At 46.8% G+C, this 24,311-nt stretch overlaps 1 protein-coding gene across 5 annotated transcripts in view; it reads left to right on the forward strand.

Moving 5' to 3' along the window:
- COL26A1 (collagen type XXVI alpha 1 chain) overlaps positions 1-24,311 on the forward strand; it is a 181,065-nt gene that overhangs the window by 145,411 nt on the left and 11,343 nt on the right. For all 5 annotated transcript variants that reach the window (XM_017828947.1, XM_017828948.1, XM_017828946.1 and 2 more), the window contains 7 exons: positions 4,502-4,655; positions 7,200-7,244; positions 10,371-10,487; positions 11,652-11,804; positions 17,377-17,469; positions 18,896-18,957; positions 21,298-21,360. In XM_017828947.1, the coding sequence (XP_017684436.1) occupies positions 4,502-4,655; positions 7,200-7,244; positions 10,371-10,487; positions 11,652-11,804; positions 17,377-17,469; positions 18,896-18,957; positions 21,298-21,360 (687 nt within the window). The remainder of the gene's footprint in view (positions 1-4,501; positions 4,656-7,199; positions 7,245-10,370; positions 10,488-11,651; positions 11,805-17,376; positions 17,470-18,895; positions 18,958-21,297; positions 21,361-24,311) is intronic.

The raw sequence follows: 24,311 nt of genomic DNA on the forward strand, positions 1-24,311 counted from the left end.
TTACCATTATTAATCAGCTTGTGTCTTTACAAGATCAAGGGAATCTTATTTTACATTGGAATTTTTAGCTGATGAGCTGGATTCGTGCAGTATCTTTTCCTCCTCTTTAGAGTGGGATGGAGGGGAGTTCATTCCTCCAATGCTTCAAGAGACCAAATATCTATCCCCTGTTTATTAATTAATAATATCCATCTGGATTTTTATCCAAAGAAAAAGCATTCTGAGCCCTGTTGTATCAATTTTTAAATCTTTGGAAGCCTGGCTGTTCTTTCCTTGTTTTTAGCACCTACCTAGTTACAGCACACCAGGAATGTGAGCGGAGGACAGATGATGGATGGGAGGAGGCCGTGCTTGTGAAATCTTCTTTTTGATGAGTGGGAACAACCAAAATAGGGTTCTTGAAAGCCACTGCAAGCCAAAACCAAAAGTCCTCTGACACTGAACATCTCCAGAAGATGAAAACCGTCCTCCCATTTCCATTGTCCCTGGCCTGAGCTTTTGATCTGACGCAAGGAATGTGGTATGTGTGTGAAGTCTAGAAAGTTTATGCTGGCAAATGGAGAAGGAGGAGGTGGGTTGAGTAAGCTGGGACTGAGCTTCAGGCACAGAGCACTCGTGTCCCTGCGGAGGGCCCTGTTCAGGCCGAGCCCGGAAGCCCCGGGGTGGGTTCTGCAGGCGCCAGCCCTGAGCTCCCAGGCCAGGGCCTCGTCCTCCTCGTTCCCTGGGTGTTCACACGGAGCCGGCGCTGGACCCGGCTCCCGCTGCGCTGTTGGCAGGAGACATGGCCCCATTTCAGTTCTTTCCAGCCTTCTGACCCAGTTCAGCTGCGTCTGAGACGTGGGGCCTGGAAACCAGAGACAAGCCCTGGTGCCGCTGGGGCTTCTCCTGCCAGAGGCTCCAGTTCAGCGTGTCCAGTTGGGCTCAGATTTGACTTTTTCCTTCCATATGTGCAGAAAGACAAAAGCCTGAGTGTTTTGCTGAGTTGAGGCCACCCTTCAACTCAGACAACACAGCCCAAGGTGGGGAGGGAAGCATTTCTTGTCTTCTGTTGGAAATCTGCTCTCCTGGCACCACAGGCAGCAGCCACAGCTGCTGTCCTTCAGCTTCTTCTCTGTCCCTGCCCTGCCTAGGTGACTGACATTACCCATGGCATCAAGACATGGCATGAGGATATTTTCTGCTTCCATTCTTTATGGAGGCAGAACTTTTGTGTTGGAAGTGGTAAATAGCAACAGAGGTGGGCTCTGCTTGCCATGAGGATTCCCAGTGGAAACCACATGTTCTTCCCTCGGTGTTATCCCTCTCTCTACCTCAACCTTATTGAGTAGAAAATACCAAGATTTTAATACTGAGACTTTAATCCATTGCACATTTTGCTAATTTGCTTTCTGGCTGTGAGCCTCTGTGGTATCATTTTCCACCAGTTTACTCAGAGGACTAGAAACTTCCTTTTTTTTTCTTTAATGAAAGTGGGAATGCTCCTTGAGTCCCTTGACTACGGCAATGGCAGCCTTAAGAAAAACAGAACGTGACAGAAAATAGATGAATGGCTCCAGTGCTATTGCAATAATGTGTAAGGAGCCCATTTGTGCTATGTGCTGTGTGAGCTATGAGAGGACACTCCTTGCTGAAAGAGCTGTGGATAGCTTGAGATTTTTGAATGTGACTAAATCCCTGGTGCTTTTCCTTCTTTAGTTTGGCTCCATGGATCTCACGGATGTGAGAGCTCTCTTCTTTCTGCTTTATTTCTTTTGGGCACTTCTTCAGTCCTAATCATAAAAACTAGAATTTCTCAGCAATTTCAAGTCTGGAGACTTCCTGACCTCTATCATTTCATGCCCAGGGAAAATAAACTTGTTACTACGGTTTGAACTTTAATGACTGCAAAGTATATATAGTCAATTTATAAAAGCACATACTGGATTATTCTGTGCATGCCTTTAAAGCTTTTACAGCATTTATCAGCAGAGAGCTCATTTAAAACATGTTGTTTTAATGAAAAGGATACCATTGCCACTGTTTTGTGTTGATTATGTGGTAACACATTTTTATTATCACCCATAAAAGTGATTTGGAGCCGTTCCACTCCAGATGCGACCTTCGGCAGAGCTGTGCTAGCGCTGCTCGTGCTGCCCAGGAGGGCCACGGGCCCCTCCAGTTTGCTGGGCTCTGACCTCCACTGCCTTGATTTAATATCACTCTTCCCACAGCTCTGCTGGGCTGTGGCAAAACACTGCTCAGAACAGCCCTTGTGTGTCCCTTCCTCGCAGCAGGAGCATCCCAACCCTGCCCTGGCTGCAGCCCCTCGGATCTGCCACCTCCAGGGTTAGTTTTCCCTCTGTGGCTCAGAAGATTTTGGCAACGTCCAGGTCCTTGCTGGGGAAGTAAGAGGATGATATAGTAAATAGTATAAAGTGATTCAGAAAAGGTCTTCAGCACACACTCAAGTCCCATGTCAGTGGGAATTAGGCACGACTGTGGTAAGGCACATGCTTGAGTGTTTGTTGAACTGATAACACGTTTCCTTGAGGGTCTGACAGATAAATCACTGGGGAGGAGCACAGAGTGCAAGGGGCAGAAGCAATTCCCTCCTCGCCTGGTGTCAGAGAAGCCTGGTGACTAAAAGCATTGTGACCTTACTTCTTTTTGCTTTACTCAGAAAGCAGGACTCTGGATCTGTGAATAAAGATCCTTGCAATAAAGGAAGAATTTTGCCTGTTTGCAAGGCTGACATTCAGTTCCCTTGCCCCTAACCCAGCTCCCAGTTTAATTAGTTTCTGATTCACCCCCATCAGGCCAGTACATTCTGCAGGAAGTTCATCATTTCTGGCGCTGCTGCAATCCTGGCTCTCACCAGGCCTTGCAATAAAGAAGTGATAAACCTTGTAATAATTGCAAGTTAAAAAACAAACAAGCAGAGCCAAGTCACTCTCATTTATAATTGCAGTGTGACTTCATTATGTAAAGACAACACAGTGTGCAAAAGCTGAAACTTCTAGGGATTTAATGGAAAGTTTGAGCCATATTCTCTTTTATTTGCCTTATCCCCAAATCAGTGTTGCTTAGGTGGTTTTCGAACAGGAAAAGCTGATGCTGTAACAAACCCCAGTGCTGCACTCCCAGAACAATTTTCCCAGGTGGGTTTGTGCATAGGAAGCAGAGTTTGCTGGAGGTGCTGGAGTCTTGGATCTAAACTCTGGTTCTAGAAACCTCAGCCCTGCTCCTGCCTGATGGGTGTCCCATGTCCATCCTGGGCAGGGATCCCTCCAGCTGCAAGGTGAGGGGCAGGGTGGCTGCTCATCCCAGGCTTGGCCAGTGCAGGGACTGCCAACCCTTTGGCTGCCCCACTGGGACAGTGGCTGCTGCCCTTGGCCTCTGTTTATCTTCTGCCTGGCTGGAAAATCTGTTTGCTGCAGGGCCCATGGGTTTGGCATTCCAGGCTTAGACTTTTCCGGGAGAAATCCGTAGACTACTTTGTTGTGCCACCCTTGCTAGTGGCTGGGAAGGCAGAGGGATGAAGCATTTAGATTAAAATAGAAAATTCATTATATTTTAAAAATCCTTATTTTGTGAAAACTTTCATTTAAAATGTTGATTATAAAGGGCAATGAATGTTCTGCTGGCCTTCACTTTAATGGAGTTTCTCAGTGGGCAGAGCCAACCTGGGTCCTCCATCCTTCTGCTTTTTTTGGACATTTAAGCTTTTTGCAGCCATGTGAGAGACAAACTCCAGTTTCATACAGGGGAGCACAGCTTAATGAACAGTCTGAATCATGTGTAGGAAGTGGGGTCACTCTTCCGAGGAGTGTAGGTTGTAAATGGCCTAAATAGCTCAGGGATGCCCACTGGGATGTGGGTTTATTTGAAGGTAGTGTGTTTGCAAGGTGTAGAAACAGCTGTGAGTTTTAATAATATCCTATTACTTCTAAGTAGAGCTCTTTGAGGAAATAGCTTGCTTTTTTTTTTTTTAATTTTCTTCAAAGTTAAAGCACTTCAACTCTTTAAAAGCTTCATCTTCTCCATCATCTTTAATTTGGTCAGTATTTGTGTGCTTCACTTACAGCCTGTGCTTGTGCTCAGTTTGCTACCCTGGGCCTCCAGGTACTGCCCTTCAGCAGCTCTCAGTAATTTCTGATCCTGTGACTCTGGCTTTGAACACATAACCCAGGGAAATGCTGTGTCCTCTGACACCAGCTTTGGTCCCTGGGTTCATGTTTCTCACCAGGGAGACAATCCCACGAGTCTCTCTGGAGGCAGTGAAGTCCTGCTCTCCAAGGAAGGTGTGTGACTGTTATAATTAACACAACACCTTCACATCCCAATTGCTGCCACTGTCCAGAAAACCCATAAAGCTTTAACACCCAAATCCCACTATTTGGGATGCAGAGTTATTCCCAGCTCCTGCTGGCAAGGAGAGGAGTTTCAAGACCTCTTCAGGAATAGAGACCATGTATGAAACCATCCAGCTGACCACGTTTGCATTCCCTGTGTCCTTGTGCAGATCCTCCTGCTCGAGGCTGCGGAGCGAAGCCCATCCCTGGAAAACAACCTGCCCATCACCGGCACCACGGCCACGTGGTATGATGATCTGCTGCCAGATGCCTTTCCCCTCCTCAATCCTGGGACTGTCCTGAGAAAAACAGTGGGATCTGCTGGTAAGTCTAACCTGCTCTTCACCAAATCACCCGTCCCACATACACACAATTCCTGCAGGGTGACTAAAAACGAGGCCATGTCAACCTGCCCTGCTGTTGGAAGCTGCAGAGGAGAGGGCTTGGAAGGTCTCTGCCCTTCCTTGAGTTCAGCCAGCTCAGAGCACCATGTTCTTGGAAGAAAGTAGCAAAATTCAGAGACTAATATCTCTTTCCAGCTGTGATGGCCTGTGACAGCCTCGATTTCTGTTGGCACAAGGATCCACCCAGAGCTGAATTCTGGTCTCTGGGAAGTTCGAGTTCTGTTAACCTCAGCAGGGCCACTGTGCCTCCCTGTGTGTTTCAGTGTGTTTGTTTTAAGTTCAGAAAATATGGATTTTGAGGCCTGGATAGATTGAAACATTCCTGAGGAAACTCCAGAGAGCCATCAGGAGCACAGTGGGACAGTTCATACTCACCTACTGAGCTCTGACTGCAGCGTTTCCCCATCTGGGAGCAGTGCTGGGGGTAGAGGACTGGGCTGCACGGGTAATTCTTGGGTTTATTAGGACAAAAAGCTTTCCCATGAATAGCAACATCAGTTGCAGTCTGCTTTATATTTTCTAAATTTGCCATAAACACAATGGGCTGTTTTATGATCCCTCTTGTGGCATGGAAAAAAAGTACACTTATAAGAAACTCTCCCTCTGAGCCCACTTGGCTAGACAGATCCCCACGCATTGAATTTCCTTGACCTTGGCATCTTTTTTCAAGATCCCTGCTCTCTGCTTCCAAAGGCCTGTCTGTCTGTTGCTTTGCTTGCTCCCAGAGCAGTTCTTTATTCCCTTTAGGACCTACTTTGCTTTTTTCTTCTCTTTTTTTTTCTTTTCTTCCCTTTTAATTTTTCGGACCCAGCAGTTTATTATGGCAGCCCTTCATGACTGCAGCAGACTTGGAGCAACCAACACAGTCCAGATGTCGTCCATGTTTATGATCTGACATGATGCCACAACGTGGAGGGAGGTTCACTAACAATATGTTCTGCAAAGTATTTTCAGAGCCACAGCAACAGCTGCCAGGAACTGAATTAGAGCAGTTTCCCCCAGTGTCCATTACAGGCTCCTTCTGCCTTCTGCATGTCATTTATTTGTGCTGTCACAGTATCTCTGCACCTGCACTTTGTTGTACTAAAGTCAGTCCAGTGAAATACTGGTGATTGTCCCTCCCACTCAAAGTCCTCTCACACATGATGGTGCCTCTCTGAGCACAGAGCAGTGACTGCCTCTCGCCCAGGCTTTTGGAAAGCAGAGCAGCTCTCCTGGAGCACTTGCAGCAGGGTGACTCCATGGAGCAGTACCTGCACCCCTGCAGCAAATCCAGGAGGTAGCTGGTGGTCACCTCCAGAAGGCAGGTGATGCTGCCTGAGCTGTGTGTGAGCCTGTCGTGTCAGCCAGCCTTCCAGCTGTGTGTGTGCTACCAGGTGTAGTCCTTGCTCACTGTTCCCCTTTGTTTTTCTAGCCTTGATTTATTTAACCTAGTGTGGAATAACAACTCTAGTGTAATCACTGGGAGCCAGGAATGCACTGGACCATTTCGAGCCAGGACAGTGTCTTTCAGCAATTAGAAATAATCAGTTAAGTTGCTTATTGACACGTGGTTCCCTGCTGAACCCCTTACCTGACCCTGTGGGCATCAAATCCTTGCCTGGCTAAGGAGCTGTGGGGATATTTCATGGATCTGGGTCCACATTTGGCTTCCTTCCCTCCCCACACTCATCTGTATCTCCAATTCAAACCCAGCCAAAAAAACTCCCTGTGGATTTTGGTGAAGTGTAGTGAATTCCATGCAAATAGTTTAGGATGGAGGGGAACTGCCCATTTTGGATGATTTCAATGCTGTGCTGTGACTTGTTGCCCAAAGCTGCCCCCAGGTTCTCCTACAGAGCTCGCAGACCTCAGGAGATCTTTCAACAAGTGGGATATTAGAGTAGGTGGAATTCAAACCTGAGTGTGGAAAGCCAAGCCCCTCTCCCTTCCACTCCCTTCCCTGGAGTCTTTGTGAAACATTCCCTACTTTGCCCTGCTTCTGGATGCTCAGCCAAAATAAATCCAAGTCCTAGCTTGCGTGCCACCAGCTTTCTCTGCCAGGTGGACCAAGAGCAGAACACTGAGGCCTGACACGAGGGTGGTTGACATGGATGGGATGCTGGGAATGCTGGGAGTGATTGGGGTGACCCTGTGGCTCTGGGTTGGCTGATGCCTCTCCAGGCCGAGGTCCAGGAAAACTTGCTACTGTTTATGAGGGGAATTATTTCTTCTGTGAGTGACAGGGCTGAGAACAGACAATCATTTAAAAGCAATCAGTGCTGTTGAGACAGCTGCACCACTGGCCTTTCTGATCAGCTTGTTAATCAACAGGATACATTTTTCTGAGTATTAAGAAAATATATATACTCTAGCTGAGCCAGTTGGCAGCAAGAGACCTAATTTTTCATCCTCTCTCTTTTTTCTCTCTCTTTTTAATTTTTTTTATTATTATTATTTCTTTTACCCTGTCCTTCTTTACCAGAGCCCAAAGGACACAGAGGTGCTGAGGAGCAGCTGATACCTCAGGGTAAGTTAATGGTTTCTGCTGTTTCTCTTTCAAAGCCCAAACAGTTGTTATGCCCAGTCCTGTACATGACATATCCTAAAAAGCAGAAGGGTGCTGAGGCCAGGAACCCTCAGAGATTTGGAGCCTCACAGATAGAGAGGCTGGGTTTGTTCTTTGGATTTTATCTGATCATGGGCTGCTTTGGTTAGAGAAGCCAAACACCAGCTTTGTCATCTCTGAGACACTCATTTCCCAGCACACAGGGCATGGAAAGCCGGGTCACTGGAGCACACGTGGCCAGAGCCAGCAGGGCATGTGCTGAGTGATGGGAGAAAACTCTTATTATCTTACTAGTTTTGCCTGCCAGGGGCACTGAGATCCACTGGGGATGCTCAGGGCATGGCTTTGCTGAGCTCCATATGAACAGAGCTCCTGGGTCCACATTTGCCTTCCTTCCCTCCCCACACCCACCTGTATCTCCAAACCAAACCCACCCTGCTCCTGTACAGGGAAAACCCTGGGGAGGAGAGGGGAGCAGATGGTGTGTTGCAGGTTAATGACAGGACCAGGAAGAAAATCCAGGCACATCTGATTTGGTTTCCAGCAGTAGAATACTCACACTCTCCCTTTTAAAAAATATTTTTCCTGTGGCCTTTTGCTTCATATTTTTGGAGGATAAACACTTGCCATGGGCCTCAGCTCTCTGAAAGCAATGCCACTGCAGCAGAGCTGATTTATGCCAGCTGAAGATTTGGCCTATTCATCTCCCTCCCCCCTTTTCCCTGAATCCTTCCCTCTTTCTTCTCCCTTTTGCACTTGTCTCTTTTATGCTGGTAACACCATTTGTCACCAGTGTGAGCATTTGCCTGACACATTACTCAGTGCTGCTTCTCCCAGCCTTTCCCTCAGCGCTTTCCCCTCCAGGGAAGGAAGTGCCAGTTTCTCTAAAGCTCTGCTGCAGCAGAGTGATTGAGGATGCTGCAGGAAGGGATTGCTCCTGGTCTGCAGGAGTTCATGGGATTGAGTTATAAGGTAGAACTGAAGGATTGAGGCTGATTTATCTGAGTGAGGGAACGTTCTGACCCGCACTCAGCAGCACAGCGTGCTGTGCTTGCAAAACAGTTTCTCTTGCTCTTCCCTCTGTGCTGGAAAGAATTTGCTGCAATGAAGTTTCAGGTGTGTTGGAGGTTTTTGACAGGGGGAGAAGCTGTTTGCAATGCTGGGAACAAATGCTCTTGCTTTCTTAAATGGGCTCCTGATCACCTGCCTGAGCTTGCCAGGACAGCACCCACTGCCAGGTGAGACCCATTCAAAGAGCCCCTCATAGGAAAGTCTGCACTTTGTGTCCTGGGGATAAGCAAATTGATCCAAATTAAAACCTCACCTTAATTCCTTGTTCAATACCAAAATCAGATCTTTACTGATGACTGAATGCAGCAGAAGTACAGGCACACCCTACCACACAAAGCCTTTGAGCCTCTTCAGTCTGCCTGGTTTCACTGTGGGTTAGAGGTGGATAGATTTCATTTTTGTTAGAAAAAATAATTTGGACATCATTCCAAAATGGAAAAAAAAAGAGAGGAAGGGGAATATTTCCAGGGGGTCTAATATTGGGGATTATTGCTTTGCTCTGAGAAATGAGGAGAGTTTGGATGAATGTCTGGGGTGACAAGGTTTTGTACCCCAGGTGGGCTGTCCCACACCTAGAGTGGGAACTGGATCCAAATGTGGGAGCTGCAAATCCCGTGAGCCTTGATTTTATTGTGTAGCCCTGCTCCCTGTGGTACCAGCTGTGAGGGTGTTAGTTGGCCAACTTCTTTCCTTTTCTCCTTCTCTGCTTCTGTTCCCATCCATGCTCTCCACTCCCACATGAAGCATGTTCTCCTGGCACTGCTCTTGGAGGGTCCAGTACCTCTCCTGATATTGGGAAAGGAGAAAGACACTCCTTAAAATTCATCAAACTTCAAATTGCTCTGCTGGGTTATGGTCATATATAATACTGAAACTTGGAAATGGACTGAAACTTGAAAACTGAGTGTGCTGAACTTTGGACTCAGCCTGATCTCCCTCTGGCTTTGGAGCTTGATCTGCCACTGCTTTCAAATACTCTGAGCCCTTGGTAGCCCAGAAACCAGGAGCCTCTGACTCTCTTGGCTCTGACAGTCAATGCCTTTATTGTAACCATTAACCACTTAATCTGAGCAGACAGAGTAACTCAGCCACGTCTCCAAGGTATTAAAGGCTTCACTGCTGTTTGCACAGTGTTTAAGTGTCTCTCCACGTGAGCCAAAGATGTGCAGTGTTTTTCTGAAAAACACCATCAAATTGCCAAGTGTTGTTATTATTTTGATAGTCTAGAGGGAACAACACTAAGATTTTATTCAGTGTCATCAGAAAGAGTCACTTTCAGGTCACAAACACTGCCCTGCACCTTTTGTGGGCTCACTGGGGGTCCAAGTGGACTTGCCAAGGAACATCCCACTGGGCTGCAATTACTGTGCTACTGGTGCTTCCAGCAACCCTGGAACCCTGTTTGTGGACATAAATTAATGCCATCTATTTACTTCAGAAGTGGGGGTGCAATAATTTCAGTTTGGGGCGAAAAAAGCATGTGCACAGCGTGGTGCATTTGTGAGGTAAATGAACACAGGAGAAACCAGGGAAACATCTTTGGTGCAGAATCTCTGGGTAATTGGTAGAGATCAGCCAGAGCAAGTGGGAGGCAGGGTTTGATTTCCTTTTGCAAATATATTTTGTGTGTTTTGATACATTGGGACTATCCTGAAGCTGGCTGAACCCAGCACAGGACAGGCAGAGCTTGCCTCGAGCTGCTCAGGCCTTGGGGAGGGCACAATGTGGGGGCTCAGTTCAGCTCTGCCCAGCACATCCCAGCTGGAGGTACACATCCTGCTGGCTTTTTGGGGAGGGCATTGTGCATGGGGAAAAGCCTCTTTTTTTAGGGATTGGAGGAATTAGAGGAGAAGCAAGGCCCAGTCTGGCTCTTCTGCCAGACAGCTCTTGCCACCAGTGCCACCCTGTCTGGGCACAGCTCCATTTCTCCTCCTGTGCATCTCTGAGTCTCTCTCCTCTGGTTTTGAGGAACTGCCCTCAAAATCTCCAACTAACCTCCTTTGTGAATGGTTTCAGGGCTGCCAGGACAGGTTGGCCCTCCAGGCCCGGTCGGACCAACTGGTCTCCCAGGACCACCAGGGCCAAAAGGAGAGAAGGGACAACCCGGTGAGAGGGGCCCAGCAGGGCCACCAGGTGAGTGCTGGAGGAGGGCAGTGCTACTGAGGCAGGAGATGTTGCACTTTATACAAACTGCCTGTGACAGCAGATCATCAAAGGCCAGACACACGAGATGTTGAGCATCTTCAGCTGGTATCGAATCCATTCCAGCGAGTCCCCTGGGCACTGAGATCAGCCGGGAGCTCTCAGGGCAGGCACCACCTGCACGAGCAATGACAGACCTTGGGATTTCCTGTGGAGCTGGAGAGAGCTTGTCCCAGAAAGCTGCAGAGCAGGATCATGTTTCCCCATCCTGCTCAGGAGCTGTAAGAAACAGCCTGTGACCTGTCAGCCTTTGGAGCAGAGTGTTCCCTGTTTAACCCCCTCACTGGGTGCCTGTTTTAACTCCCTTTTTTCTCCACCATTTGTGTCAAGCTGTCAGATGCCAGGATGTCAAACTAATGATGCTTTTGTATGTAAAGGGAAAAGGTTATGAGGCCATTCTTTCAGAGAACACTCCATTCCTGAGCTGGGAGACTTTCTTCATCCTCAAAATGTTCCTAAATGTTTTGATGAAGGAGATACTACACAATAGGTGCCAGACCTTGGGCTCTGTGCTCTCTGTGGCTGAAAGGCTGTGCCTTGTAAGTCTGAGCTTGGGAAAGATTTAAAACTCAGAGCGTGCCTTAAATGTGAGAGCAGCCCTGACTGCTTTTTGGCACTTTCTGGCAACCTCTCAATGGCCAAAGTCTGGCCAAGGACGTGTCTGCCTTTTGGTTTCTCAGTTTGCAATGAGAGCCTTCCAGCCCCACAGGAAGCGGGATCAGTCTGCTGCTGGACTGACTGTGTTTCCCTTGTTCTTCCTGTGCTTTCCTGGCAGTAAGGTGACATACAGGTGGACCTGGAGGGGAAGAGAAAGATTTGATTTCACACCTTGCTTTAGTTTCTTGCTCAGCCTCAGGGAGGGGGGAGATCTCCCTCTTTCAGGAATTAAGCCAAGTCAGGCTGTCTGCTTTGCAGGGGAAGATGCTAAACAAAAAAAGGAAAATTGGGAAGCTGTTCCTGTTTCCCCCCACACCCCTAATTCCCACAACTGCAGTTTAGGACAGAAATCCTTTGTCTTTTTACTGCCTTTTTACAGGATAGCACCATTAGCACATCCCCAAATGCACTAACACATCCTCTCCTGCCTCTGCACAGGGCTGTTGGGACCTCAAGGACCAAGAGGACTTCCAGGAGAAACCGGGATCCCAGGTCCCCCAGGTCCTCCAGGGCCACCAGCCACCCCAAGCCTCCCTCTTACCTTCCAACAAGGGGTTCTCTACTCGCTCCAGCCCACAGCTGAAAAAGAAAGTAAGTTCCCTCCTCAGTTGCCATGTTTTCCTGGTACCTCAGCAGAGTGGGCAGGCATGGAGCAGCTCAGCTCTTCCACCTCCTGGCCCTGCCAGGACCCTGGGAGCAGCTGGACAATCTGCCTCCACTGTGTGGGGCTCTTGGCAGTTCCTGTTCAAGATGAAACCCCTTAGAAGCTGGAGGGGTTCACCTCTCCAGAATGAAGAACTAAGTCACTGCTCTCCTAAAAACCAGTGAGAACAGGGCTTGGGGGATTTTTTTCCCTGGTTTTCTAGGTCCATCACAGCTTTGAGGAGGCAACTTGGTGTCCTTTAAGCCTTCATCACGTGTGGCTGCTGGGAAGAGGGTCTGTAGGGAAATGACAGAGCTCAGGTAGTGTCACCTGAGGGACAAGAGGTAGAGAAATGCAGAGTCTGGCTAAGGTGCTGCTGTTGGGAACCTCTTGGTGCCGCTGTTGTGGTGTGGGAGTGTCAGGGCTCCTCAGGAATCAGTAAGGACCAAAATTTGTAACTCTGGAATTATATAACAGAACAAGGACATCTGTTAAATGTGTCTCTTCCCCTGCCCCCGCAGCTGCGTCTTCCACCTGCGTTTCTGGTGCATCCACATGATCCCCCATCCACACAAAACACAGTCACACACTGGAAAGCCCAGATTTGTCCCTTCCCTGTAACGGGAGGGTCAGAGGGTTTAAGAAATGTATTTATTTGATTTGTGCTGTGCAGGGCAAGAAAAGGCTTTCTAAGAAAGACACACCCTGCATTTGGGTTGGAGCACTCTCAGATTTGGGCTTGATTCTTCCAGTCCAGTCCTGTGTACCTGGCATCTAGTAAAGATAAAGCAGAGCTCAGCTGTGTCTCCACTTGGCTGGTAAATTCCTGGAGCCTCAGCTCCCATCTCCACTCCCCCAGACTTCAGCTGTGCCTCTTCCCAGCTTTACTGCTCATGTCCAGCTTCAAAGCTCAGTTGTCTTAGTTACAGCCAAGGATTAGTGAGTCTCCCCTTGTCTGACAGTTTTCCAGAGCACTCCTTTCCCTTCCACCCACTCTGCTCTCCAGACTCCCTTTCCCGAAAGTGAACAGATGTATTTTTAATTTGGGAAGAATTTTAACAGCTCCATTTCATATGCAGTTACTTAGAGCACATGGACAGGATGAATAATTGCAGTCCCACACTAAGAGTTTGAGAAAATATAAATTGATCTGCTGTGTTCATGAGTGTGGAACAAGGAAGTTTTGCATTACAGTCCCCTTACTCCTCACAGGATCACACCAAATGGTGCCAATCTGCATTTTATTCCAAGTGATCCTTAAGGATCCTCCCTCCAATCACCCTTTAAATTAAACTCCTTCTTGCAAAGTAGTGAGTAAATGAAAAAATGTATAAAGCCATTGAGTACACGGCCTTTCCAGCTGATGTGTCCCAAAATGGGAAGAGGATAAATGAGTGGATAATTATCTGTATTAACTCTGCCAGCATTGGGCAGCAACAGGCTCCCACATGGTCTTGAGGAAATGAGTAAATGGTGACTGTTACATTTACATCCCTGGGCATCCCTCCTCCACACCTTGTGGATTTCTTGGTTTCCACAAGGAGTAGCCCAAGAATTTATGACAATTTTTCTTAATACAAACCTAACTACAAATATCTATGGGGTCATGATAATGTTACAGCACTACCAAGCCCATTTTCTTACCAAACTTACCATTTTGCCCATGTATTGGCTGACTCTGCCCACCACAGGTTGCTGGGAAGCTGATCCTCTTTAAGCAATAAAGCTTAGCCTTGTAAATTCTGAGTAGATTAAAAAAAAAATGTATTTACTGGTTTTGAATGGAGCACATCTGAAAACTATAAACACAAGATTCCAGCTGCTGACAGCAGAGGGAAGCATATTCCTGGTAATGGGCCTGTGCACCCATGGAGATGTGAGTTGTATCAGGTTATTTTTAGTAGCACAGTGTTTGGTTCTGCCTGGACATGGTTAATGCCTGTGCCTTTATTAATCACAAGTTCCTGCTGGCAATATTTATCAGCAGGCAGAAGCCAAAAATGGGGAGACAAATATTTTCTTGCAGTTTTGCTGTGCTGTGGTAAAAAAATTGGTCCCAGTTGTTTCCCTCCAGATCAGGTAGCAGAAAAAAATTAAGACAGGATTACTTCATTTCCATCCTGTCTCAACAAATCAAGCCTATAATGGGGGAATTTATCCCTTAGTCAGAATCCTTAGACCTAGGCCAGAAGCTGAACTGCTGTACCCCTGCTGGGGCTGCTGCTGCTGCTGGGATCACTCCCTTTCTCTGCCACTTAAAAATGAGTGATCAGGTACCTGGTCTAGAGTCAGTTCAGACCTATTTCTTGAGCTAACACTGAGAGTTTTTAGGGAAAAGAAGGAGAAAAGAATGCAACTTTTGCTCTGTGGAAGGCTGTGTTTTCTTACATCTCAATGATTTCAGTTTGCAAAGGACAGGTGAGATAAAATTAAGAATCATCACAGTTGGAAAAGACCTCTGAGGTCAAGTCCAGCCATTAACTCAGCACCAGCACCATGTTCACCCCTAAATCATGTCCTCAAGTGCCACATCCACATGTTTTTAAACCCTTCCAGGGATGGGGACTCCACCACTTCCCTGGGCAGCCTGTGCCAGTGCCTGAGGGGACAGCAAAGGGAAACTGAGGCCCAGTGGGCTGTCTGTGTGCCCAGCATAGGGCACAGCTCAGGGGTTTATGAAGTGACATCCCAGTGCCTGCTGCCATGGGAAGCCCTTCCTGAGGAAGGAGAACAGAGCAGAGGAAGTAAAGGGGAAGGAGAGGAGGAAGGGAACAGCATGTGATTGAGAAAACCAACTGCTCTCAAACCTGTGCCCCTGGTCGGGCAGGTTTCCTTGTGTCCTTCAGGGCATTCCTGGGCTGGTTCAGGTTTCCCCTTTGCAGGATGGCTGTGCCCTCTTCCAGGGAATGTAGATGCTCCTACCTGACCAGGTCAGACTGGTTGCACTCTTCCTCTTGGCTTGGCAAGCAGCTGGAAAGCTCCTGGAGCAAATTGTATATCAAGGTCTTCTCAAACAAGGCAGACTTTCTGCTTTGGTGTATCCAGAAGCATGGAAACATCCAGCCCTGGAGCCCAGCAGGGCCTGGGTCAGTGCAGGAGATGGCTGAGAAGGGAATATTGTTGCTGCCATTTGATGCTATTTTGTGGCTGCCCTGACAACCTCCAGCTGCAGAGAGCCCCAGAATGTCCCTCTGTTTATAAGGAGAAGGGATATTATAAGGAGGTACAAGTTCTTCCTGCTGCTTTACAAGAATATGGGGAAAGTCCCTTAAAAAAAATGTGAGGGTTGTGTTTTAACACACTTGGATCCCATTTCATTGACAGTATGTTTCATTCAGAGCTGATCCTGGAAGAAAACCTGGATCTGGGTGAGTTCTGCCTGGCCAGGCAGCTGAGGAAGGATCATGCCATGAGGCCAAAGCAGGAGCTGCTGAGCTCGAGGGCTGTTGATCAGAGCTCTCTTCTGTGTCACAATTATGGAATCACCTTTCATAAATAACGTTGAGTCAAATGTCAGGATGGGTGGATTTGTGGGAGTAACTCTGTCATCATAATGATGTACCATTTAGCTGGAATGTTTTGTAACCCAAATCCTTATCCCTGGCTTACCTCCAGCAGTAATTAAACCCTGGTTGTTTGCAGGCCATCCTCTGCCCCTCTCAGTGGACGTGCCTTTGATTTTGTTGACCACATGTACTTTAAAAACAAAAGGCTCTGCAACTGTTAATGCCTTCACTGCTGTTTGATGCTCATTTCCCAATTTCATCTTACTCCCAGGCTGTGATGGATTTTGACATGGTCAAATAAAACTCAAATTAATTGGATTACACACTTCACTAGGGTACCTTTCCTTCTGAACATAAAAACAGTCTCAGTTGTTTTGTTTCAGGGCTGTGAGGAGGGGAAGATGAATGGGTTTAGAAACAATACTCAAATAAATACCTGTTTGTATTCAGGCTTTAGGCACGAAATTTGGTTCTCAGAGGGATCTGGGTTGGATCTTGTGCTGCTCTGCTGCCAGGGAGGCATTGCAGAGATATCCTGTCATCCTTGGCAGTTAAAGCCATTTGACAGTTTTCCCTAGGAACTACTTTCAAACAACCAGCTGGAAAGGCCTCTCTGTCTTTGCCAACGCTCCAGAAGCTGAAAAGGCTTCATAATGTGTCTGCTAAAATTTCTGGAGAATTCACCTTCTGACCTTTGGGCTGAACTCTGCAGAGTAAGCAAACACCCTCCTGATCTTCCTGGTGTCATTTGACATTTGCAGTGAGACATTTTCAGTCTTTTACTGCAGAGGATTCCCCTGAATTTTACTGTGATGAGTTAAAGGGATGGGTGGAAGGAAACATGACTAAGTTTGAGGTCATGGGCAGGAGGAGATGGACATTATTCCTGCCTGGTGGTCTCCAGCTGTGGAAAATGTGGGCTTTTCAGAGGGTTTACTGTCCCAGTGGCCAGGAGGCAGCATCTTCATCCAGGTTAAATGCAACAGGAAATATGTTGTTGGTCCTACAGCACAGGTCAGGACAGGGGATTGCAAGTCTCAGCAGCACCAGGACATAGGGGTTCCCTTCCTTGTTTTATGATCATGTTGCCTTGGTTGTCCATGGAATTTTTGCCCCTGAGTTTCCACAACTGTTCAGTAGTGTTGTGGGGTGCTCAGATAAAAGATGCTGCCATACAGGTGCCCCCACAGGTTACTGGGATGCCACAGCACAGGTCCACAGGGAATAGGGATGTTGAATATGGTTTTGGAATTGCAATAAATACTAAGGGTTGCTTTTTACATATAGTTGGGGTTTTTCTATTCAGATGCCAACTGACATGGTGACCCTATTGGCTCAAGGCTGAGGGAAGAGGGGACATCTACAGGCTGCTGATTTTTATTCCTAACAGGAGAGGACTGAGAAAGATGTGTAAAAACACAAAGCTCCTCCAATTCCTGCTGCTGGCTTTCCCTTCTCTGCTCCACTCCCATTTCCCTTCATTTCCCAGCAGTGGCCCTGCCCAAGCTGGCCAGATGAACACCTAAAATAATCCTTAATGGGAGGAAAGTTTGCTGAGCACGTGGAGGGGGCAGAGCACACCCTCTCCCTGGGCTTTTCTGCATCCTTAGACATGGCATCTCCCCCCACCACCTCCCCCAGGTGAGCTGGGCTGGGGGGATGTGCCAGGCTGGCTCAGCAGGTCACTGATGCCAGGCAGGAGGGACATCCAGATCCATCCTTGATTCCTCAGGTAGCCAGAAGCCAGTTGGGTCAGTTATTCAAGGGTAGGATTATAGAGGTGTGCAGGGACGCCAAGCTTTTGATAGAAAGGACGACTTTCCCGTGGTTCTCAGAGGTGAGATGAGCAGCTCTGCAGGGTGAGGGGACACAGCCCTTAGAGAGCAAAGGGCAAGTGCTCCAAGAGCCCAAATTTAGTATCGTGCAGCACTGCCTGCCCTTGGCCAGCAACAGGCGCCAGAGGATTTTGGAGAGCAGTCCTGTTCGCTGGACACTGACTCTGCTCCTTCCACAGATGGAGAAGCCCAGCTGGCCTCCACCGTCATCGACACCATCATGGCTGGGCTGCCCGGGCCACGGGGAGCCCCAGGGCCTGTGGGGCCACCAGGTAACACACGGGGCTTGGATGAGGGGGAGGAGGAGCAAGGGAGTTTCTGATGGAGAGTGAGATGCATGCAGGGAAGGCAGGTGGTCCTCAGTGGAAGGGCAGTAGTGCATCCAGGAGCAGAAGGGTGGAAAGAACTAACCAGGCTTTTTATGTCTTGATAGTGGCAGATGGTTTTACCTTCAGCAGCACACACCTTGGGGCTGGTTAACAGACTGTCCTTAAGAATGGGTTGTCCAGGGGATTCCTTTGTGAGAGCAGAGTTGTTCTCACCACTGCTGCAATCCTGTCCTGTCTCTGTGGAGCTCCACCAAGCAGAGTCTGCCCAGCTGCTCTGTGATGTTTATGAAGACCTTGGAGCTGCTTTGAGCTATTCCAAACTTTCACCAATATAACTGAAATCAGAATCTGGGATGAAAATTCAGTGGCAAGTCTTCTCTCTCTCTGTGCTGATGGGTGGCTTAAATGATAATATTCCTGCACACATCAGCACTTCCCTGTATGATGCATATTTAGGAGTGAACTCCCATTAGTTGCAGAAAAGGTTTTTCCTTTCATTATGAGGGCCTTTCATTTACCCTTCAATTCCTTTATTCTTTGACTTAAGCATTTGTATGGTGCATTAATGATTGAGGCTGATTCAGCTGTACTTGGTGTATAATGTCCACATTGTTTCATCTCAAGGGTTTTGACAACTAAAGCAGAGAGGAGTCTTGCTAAGTTCAGACTAAGCAAATATCCTGTCTCCCACTTGCAGGTATAATTGAACAGCTACTGTTGAGATATAATTATTTTTTCAAAAGGAATGAATCTGTTAAGTGACTGTGTAAAATAAGTTGACCTGTTTAGACAGTGTTTAACTCATCCTGGAAGCAGCTCTTCTGTGGCACAGACTTTAATTTACTGCCACTGGAGTGAGGGAAGAACCAGAGAGCTTTGCTTTGCCCCAATCAGCCTCTCTCCTGGCTATGGCCAAACTCCATCTCCTTCACGTTCTGCATCATCTTTCTGACACACCAGAGACCAGTTGTATCAGACTTGTGGCTTCCCTGCCACCCACGAGGCTGTTTCAGGAGCAGCACCTGCAGCACCTTGCTCTGATGTTGCTGTTTCACGGGTCTAGTCTAAGTTTTCTCAAAGGTTGCATTTTAAGCAATGGAAATGCAGGATGTTACTGACATCCTTCCTGCCTATTTTCACCCTTTTTTTCCTCCCAGAGCTCTAACATCTTCCCTAGGGCATAGGGATGTATTATGTCAGGATTTGGTATCCAGCAATCCAGTGTGGAATGAAGGGCTCGTGGTGCAGTCGTGGGATCGAGGAAGGGCTCTCACCCACAGCAGAACATGAAAGGAAGTGCATGCATTTGGAATTTAGGGTTCTTCCTTCTAAGTCTCCTTAAAATTGTCTCCAATTACAATTCCCACAGGGCCACCAGGTGCATCAGGACCCAAAGGGCCCCCAGGACCTATTGGAGCCCCTGGATCACAAGTAAGGTGCTTTAGTGCTTTGGGGTGAGGGACGGAGTCGGGGGTTAGGGGTGAAACATCATCTCGTTGCACAAAGAGGGAGAGGAGTTTAGAAGACTTAGACCTGCTGGTTTGTCCCCCATGAAATTCTGTGATTTAATACCTTTTTCTCATCCTGGATTGTGCTGAGAGGTTGAAACAGTTGTGCTTTTCAGATTTTCCCTTAATCATAACAACACATCTTGCTGTTGCTGTGTCAAAACATTTCATGTGCCCTCAGTTGATGCAAAGGATCTGACATGGGCTTTACTGACACAGTGATAGAAAAATACTGCATTTCTCGTGGAACACAGAAAAGAACAAAAATGCATCAGTGGGAATTCACCAATTCACCAGAGTGAATGTGTTAAGCCTGTTTTTTCAGACATAGCACTTTCTATTCAAGAAAAATATCACGAATTCCCATCAGTTTGATTATTTATTGATACAAACATTGGGGGGGGAGAGATAATAACGGAGTGTGATAAACTCACTCAAAAGAATTTATGATAGAAGAAAGGCAAAGTACTCACATAGATGGAAAAAGCTGGTTAAATGGAAAGAAGTGAAGTCATGATGAATAGTGAACTGCCAAACTACTCCAGATTGCGGTTGGCTGACACAAAGGGACTCAGTTTTGGGAAGAGTGTTGCTTAATGTGGAGGTAAACCAGTAACATCAAATATTTCAAGGGAATCTAACATGACTGAAGAGCACAGAGAAAGGTTAAGTAACTTAGCAGAGGGATGTAACTTAGATCCTGACAAGAGGAGGTTTGGAGTTGAAAATCAAGAGGAGAGGTTTTCCCCACGTAATTTATTAACCACTTTAAGGAAGCATTGGACAACAGGTTAGTGAAAGTTTGCCAGTGTAGCAGAATCATTTCAATTAGGGAATGCTCTGGAGAACAATGAGAAACTCCAGATAGATGTGAACACAGTGGGAGATTTGGCAGCAAAATGACAGGCAGTTTAACGTGATTAAATATAAGGTAATTCACAATTCATAAGTACATTCTGAAGTAGAGTCTGGCTTTTTGACATGCAGCACACACTGTAAATCTTTTATTTTTCACAGTGTGGAAGTTCTTGAGCATCCCTGTCTAACCAGGCACTGAAAGTCTGAAAGTCACTGTTGAGAGCTGTCAAGAGCAAAGGATCTCTGTGGACACTTGAGCTTTGTTCATGCTGCATGTTTGACATGGGGCCAAGATGGTTTGTGCCCTACCTCATTTGGCAGCCCTAATTAGCCTCCTAAACCAGGCCTGAGTCTCTGAATCTTTGGTGGGCCCAGAGGAGCTGTAGCTAAGCTGAGCTGCTGCTGGCAGCAGGCAAAGAGCAACATGTTAATGGAGAGCATTGCTGGCTCCCAGCTGGAACTGGGAGAGTGCTCCTCCTTTAGTCCCTAAAACCATGTGTGTCCAACCTCTTTGGGCCACTTAACCAGACACTGAGCTCCTCACAGCAATCCTAGAAAGCCCATTCCTCTGGATTCTGATGTGAGGGTTTGGGGGCCTGTTGATAACCAGGCTGGCTTAAATCACCAGGGGGGGAGCTCCAGGCTCATCTCTACACACTCCAAGACAATGTAGAAGTCACTCGAGGTGGAAAAAAAGATCTTGCACATGGTTATGGGGAGCTGACATGCTGAATATAAACAAACAATATTGGCCTCTCCCTCTCTGGTTATAACTGTGGCTTCACTGAGTGGATAAGTGAAGGATTTGGATCGATTTCTGCATAGCAGTTCAATTAGTAGAAATCTGGAGACTATGCCCTTTTTAGCTGCTGGTGACTGCTTTATAGATTTATTCAACCCAGGGAGTAAAATTATTAGTAGAGATTGGGCTTAATTTGAAAATTGTTTATTAGGGTGAGTGAATAGCTTCAAAATAATTTCCACTGCAAAATCCAATTAATTTTCAGGTATGTGTGCTTGCTCCTGCCACCCACTGAGGCAATTAAGAAGTGGGGGAAAGCAGAGGGGATTTTTAAGCTAACCATACTACCTGTGTATTAATTTCTTCTTGGTAACTGAGAACAAGAACTGTCCTGTCATACTGACCCCTTAAAAATGTTACATCAGGGGCCTGCAATGCATTAAAAGACCCAAATAGAGGGATCTGCAGAAACTGCAGGGCTCGGGATGTCTGTGAACAGAGCTCCCACTGTATTTGCTGGAGGGTAAAAGAGAATCCAGCCCAAGTGCTTAATGGGTGTATGAGGTTTTCAGGAGCTGGGGATGCCTGGGAAATGTATTCACTACACCTACACAAAGGATGCACAGTGGAAATTAATTCCTTCTCGTTCTGCATCTCTTCTAGGGCTTACCAGGATCTCCAGGACAACCTGGGCCAAAAGGATCCAAAGGAGACCGAGGAGAGAGAGTAAGGTTTTACATACACAGAGAGGTTCCCAGCAACCCCTGGGGTGGTGCCTCAGCAATCACAGACAGCACAGGTCTTTAAAATCTGCTGGGACTACAGCCACGAAGAGTTTTAAATGCAGATTTTCTAGATCTTCTGCAAGAATCAAAACAAGGGTTTACTGCACAGATAAAGAGTCAAATTGCTTACAAATTCAGGTGTTGTCTAAACAGACTCAGGTAGCAAATATATAGTGTGTAAGGGCCTGTGGAAACCAACTTTCTTCTGCCAACCAAAGCTCGTTACTGTGAAGTGTTCTTAGTGATCTGACTGAATTATCCCTTCTGTGGCACTAAAGGCTTTAAAAACTCATCAGACTTTTCCTCAATCGAAGTCATTCCCCAGGTCAAATGATGTCCTAAACATATTTGGATTATTACAATAATGTTCTTAATATGTTTATGTGCTATACCTCAGTCCTTGATGGGCTGTCAAGTGCTGATAACTAAACATAGGAAAAAAAGGGCTGTTTGAATGTTATTTCCAAACTCATGAAGTTTAGGAAGTACCAGAGAAATATCTAACAAGGATATAAATGTATCAGATTGCCAGTCCAGCATTCAAGCACTGGGAAGGGTTTCAAAGTGGCATTTGGGCAATTAGGTCTGCAAAATGTAGAAGTGGGCACAGAGGGACTGTGGAGGCTCACTCAGACCCCAGTGTGGGGCAGAGTCAAAGGAGGGAAGACAGACAAGGAGAAAAAATGTGGTTGGTACCTCTAAAATGATGGATGTCTGCAGTGTGGCTGCACTGACACAGCCTCGTGCCACAGCTGCAGGAAACAAAGTTGGCTTTTCTTCCAAGTGCCACTTTTACTGTCCCACAGATGGAGGTGGAGTGGCTGTAGGTGACATGAGTCCCTCCTATGGCAGCATCTCCATTTCTGCTCGCTCCTCCAGTCCAACAGACAGAGGGATGCCTGAAAGAGCTAAAACAGACAAATGCAAATTGGATGACTTCCCAAATCCATGGGAATAACCAGCAACAGACCAGTGATGTTCCTCTGTCCCGATGGGTGCAAGGGGAGCAGGTCCAAGGCCAGGTTTCGCCCCTCCTGAGGCCCTTCCTGTCAAGGGGCAGCAGATTCCAAGGGTGGAGCTCATAGGACTATTCAAAGCTCTGTTTTATTTTAGTTTGGGGTGCTTGGTCCTGTTCTTGTGTAAGAAATCACTTGCAGTTCCCTGAAAGACAGAGACCATTTAAAGTGATTGTTGGCAGTAATGTTTTTGTAACAGTTTCCTTGTGCAGATCAGCCCATTTGGGCAGGTCTTGGCTTTACTAATAGATTGCAGACTGATGTAATTCTGGGACTAGAATTTAAGGTTATGATAGGGAGCAAAACCTTAACTGGTGAGGCTGTAGCACAGGTTACCAATTACAGCTCAATATTAATTTTCAGTTAAAAAAAAATAAAATTAAAGGGCATGGAATATGGCAAAGTGTCATGTTTCCATACAGGAAACTGATAGCAGCTCTTCCTCAATGATTCATTTAAGATTTTGCTTTAGTTTGGGTTTGCCATATTATTAAGACTCTGCTTATTTTGTAACAAAAGCTTCTTGCACTGTGTCCATTCAGGGCAGACAGATCCTTTAGGCTTTGGTTTTGTTCCCTCCTTGTTAGGAATTCAGAACTGTAACTCTCCCTCTAGGTTTGGGACAAAAGAGATTTTTCAAATATCAAACTGTGTTGATAAATAGAAAAAATAAATTGTATTTCCTGTCTGTCCTCTGTTAGCATGGAAAGGGAAGCTGAACAGCTTTTTGTGTCAGAATTTCTGTAGGATGCTCTGTGTGCTTTTTTGTCTTGTGTGAGTGTGGCTTTGAATGCTGGTTTTGACAACTTACATGCTGCAATTTTGGGTTTGGTGGATACAAATTAGGGCTGGAGCAGAGGAGTTGTGCAGCTGCAAAGAAAAGCAGAGGAGGGTTTACAATATCTATTGAGAGTTGAGAAAATGTTATTATACATTCCTCCTGCTTAATCTCGGAGAGAATAGACGTGGAAGAGACCTGAAGCAGTCAGAGCACATCCCCTGGATGGCACTTCCCTGTGTGCTGCTCACAATCAGCCTCTGCTCATCCCACACAGTGCCAGGGAGGGCTGCACCACATCAGTTCCAGGCAGAGGAGCAGCTACTGAGAGCCTGGGATAAAAGATATTTCCAACATCCAGCCTAAATATCCTTTGATCCCCTTTAAGCTGATAACATCCTTTCTGTCCCTCCTGGACATGGAGCACAGCCTGTTTATGTATTTTCAGTGTGTTGTTATGCTCCTCTCTGTGATTTTTTCCTCTTGTCTGTGCTTTTCACAAGCCTTACTCATTCCAGGGCAGAATCCAAGTATTTCCCTTTAGCACCTGACAGGGTGGGCCTTCTTCCCAGAGCTCTCCCTGTCCATAGGGGCCTTTGCCTGGTGCTGGCCCAGCACTCCATAGGAGCACAGCTCTCCATGGGAATGTTTGGGAGATGCCCCAGGCCCAGCACTGGTTTTATACAAAGCAGCAGTTTGATGCACTCAAAACCAGCAACTCCCCTTTCTGGCAAATACTACAAAAATCTGCCACCAGATAGGGGACTTTTTGAGGGGAAAAAAGGGTGGGTTTGTTGCTGTGTATGTCTGGGGGGGAGAAGAGCCAGGGGAAATATGTGGCTGTTTCATTAATGGATTTCTATTGATGCTTTTATGTTTTGCCTCTTCTTCCCAAGCTCCTGCTTTCTCACTAAATAATCTGTAACTGCTCTCCTGACCAGGGATTCTGCCCAGAGTGGGAAACCAGCACTGTGGAGGAAAACAGGGGGGAAAAAGGATGCTCAGTTCAATGACATTTCATTCTGCCCCAAACCGACACGTACCTAGTTCAGACTGTTTCTATTAAAAAAAAAAAAAAAAAAAAAAAAAAACCCCACC

This window comes from Lepidothrix coronata, unplaced genomic scaffold, assembly GCF_001604755.1.
Source record: "Lepidothrix coronata isolate B3197 unplaced genomic scaffold, Lepidothrix_coronata-1.0 Scaffold154, whole genome shotgun sequence".
NCBI classification, from domain to species: Eukaryota; Metazoa; Chordata; class Aves; order Passeriformes; family Pipridae; genus Lepidothrix; species Lepidothrix coronata.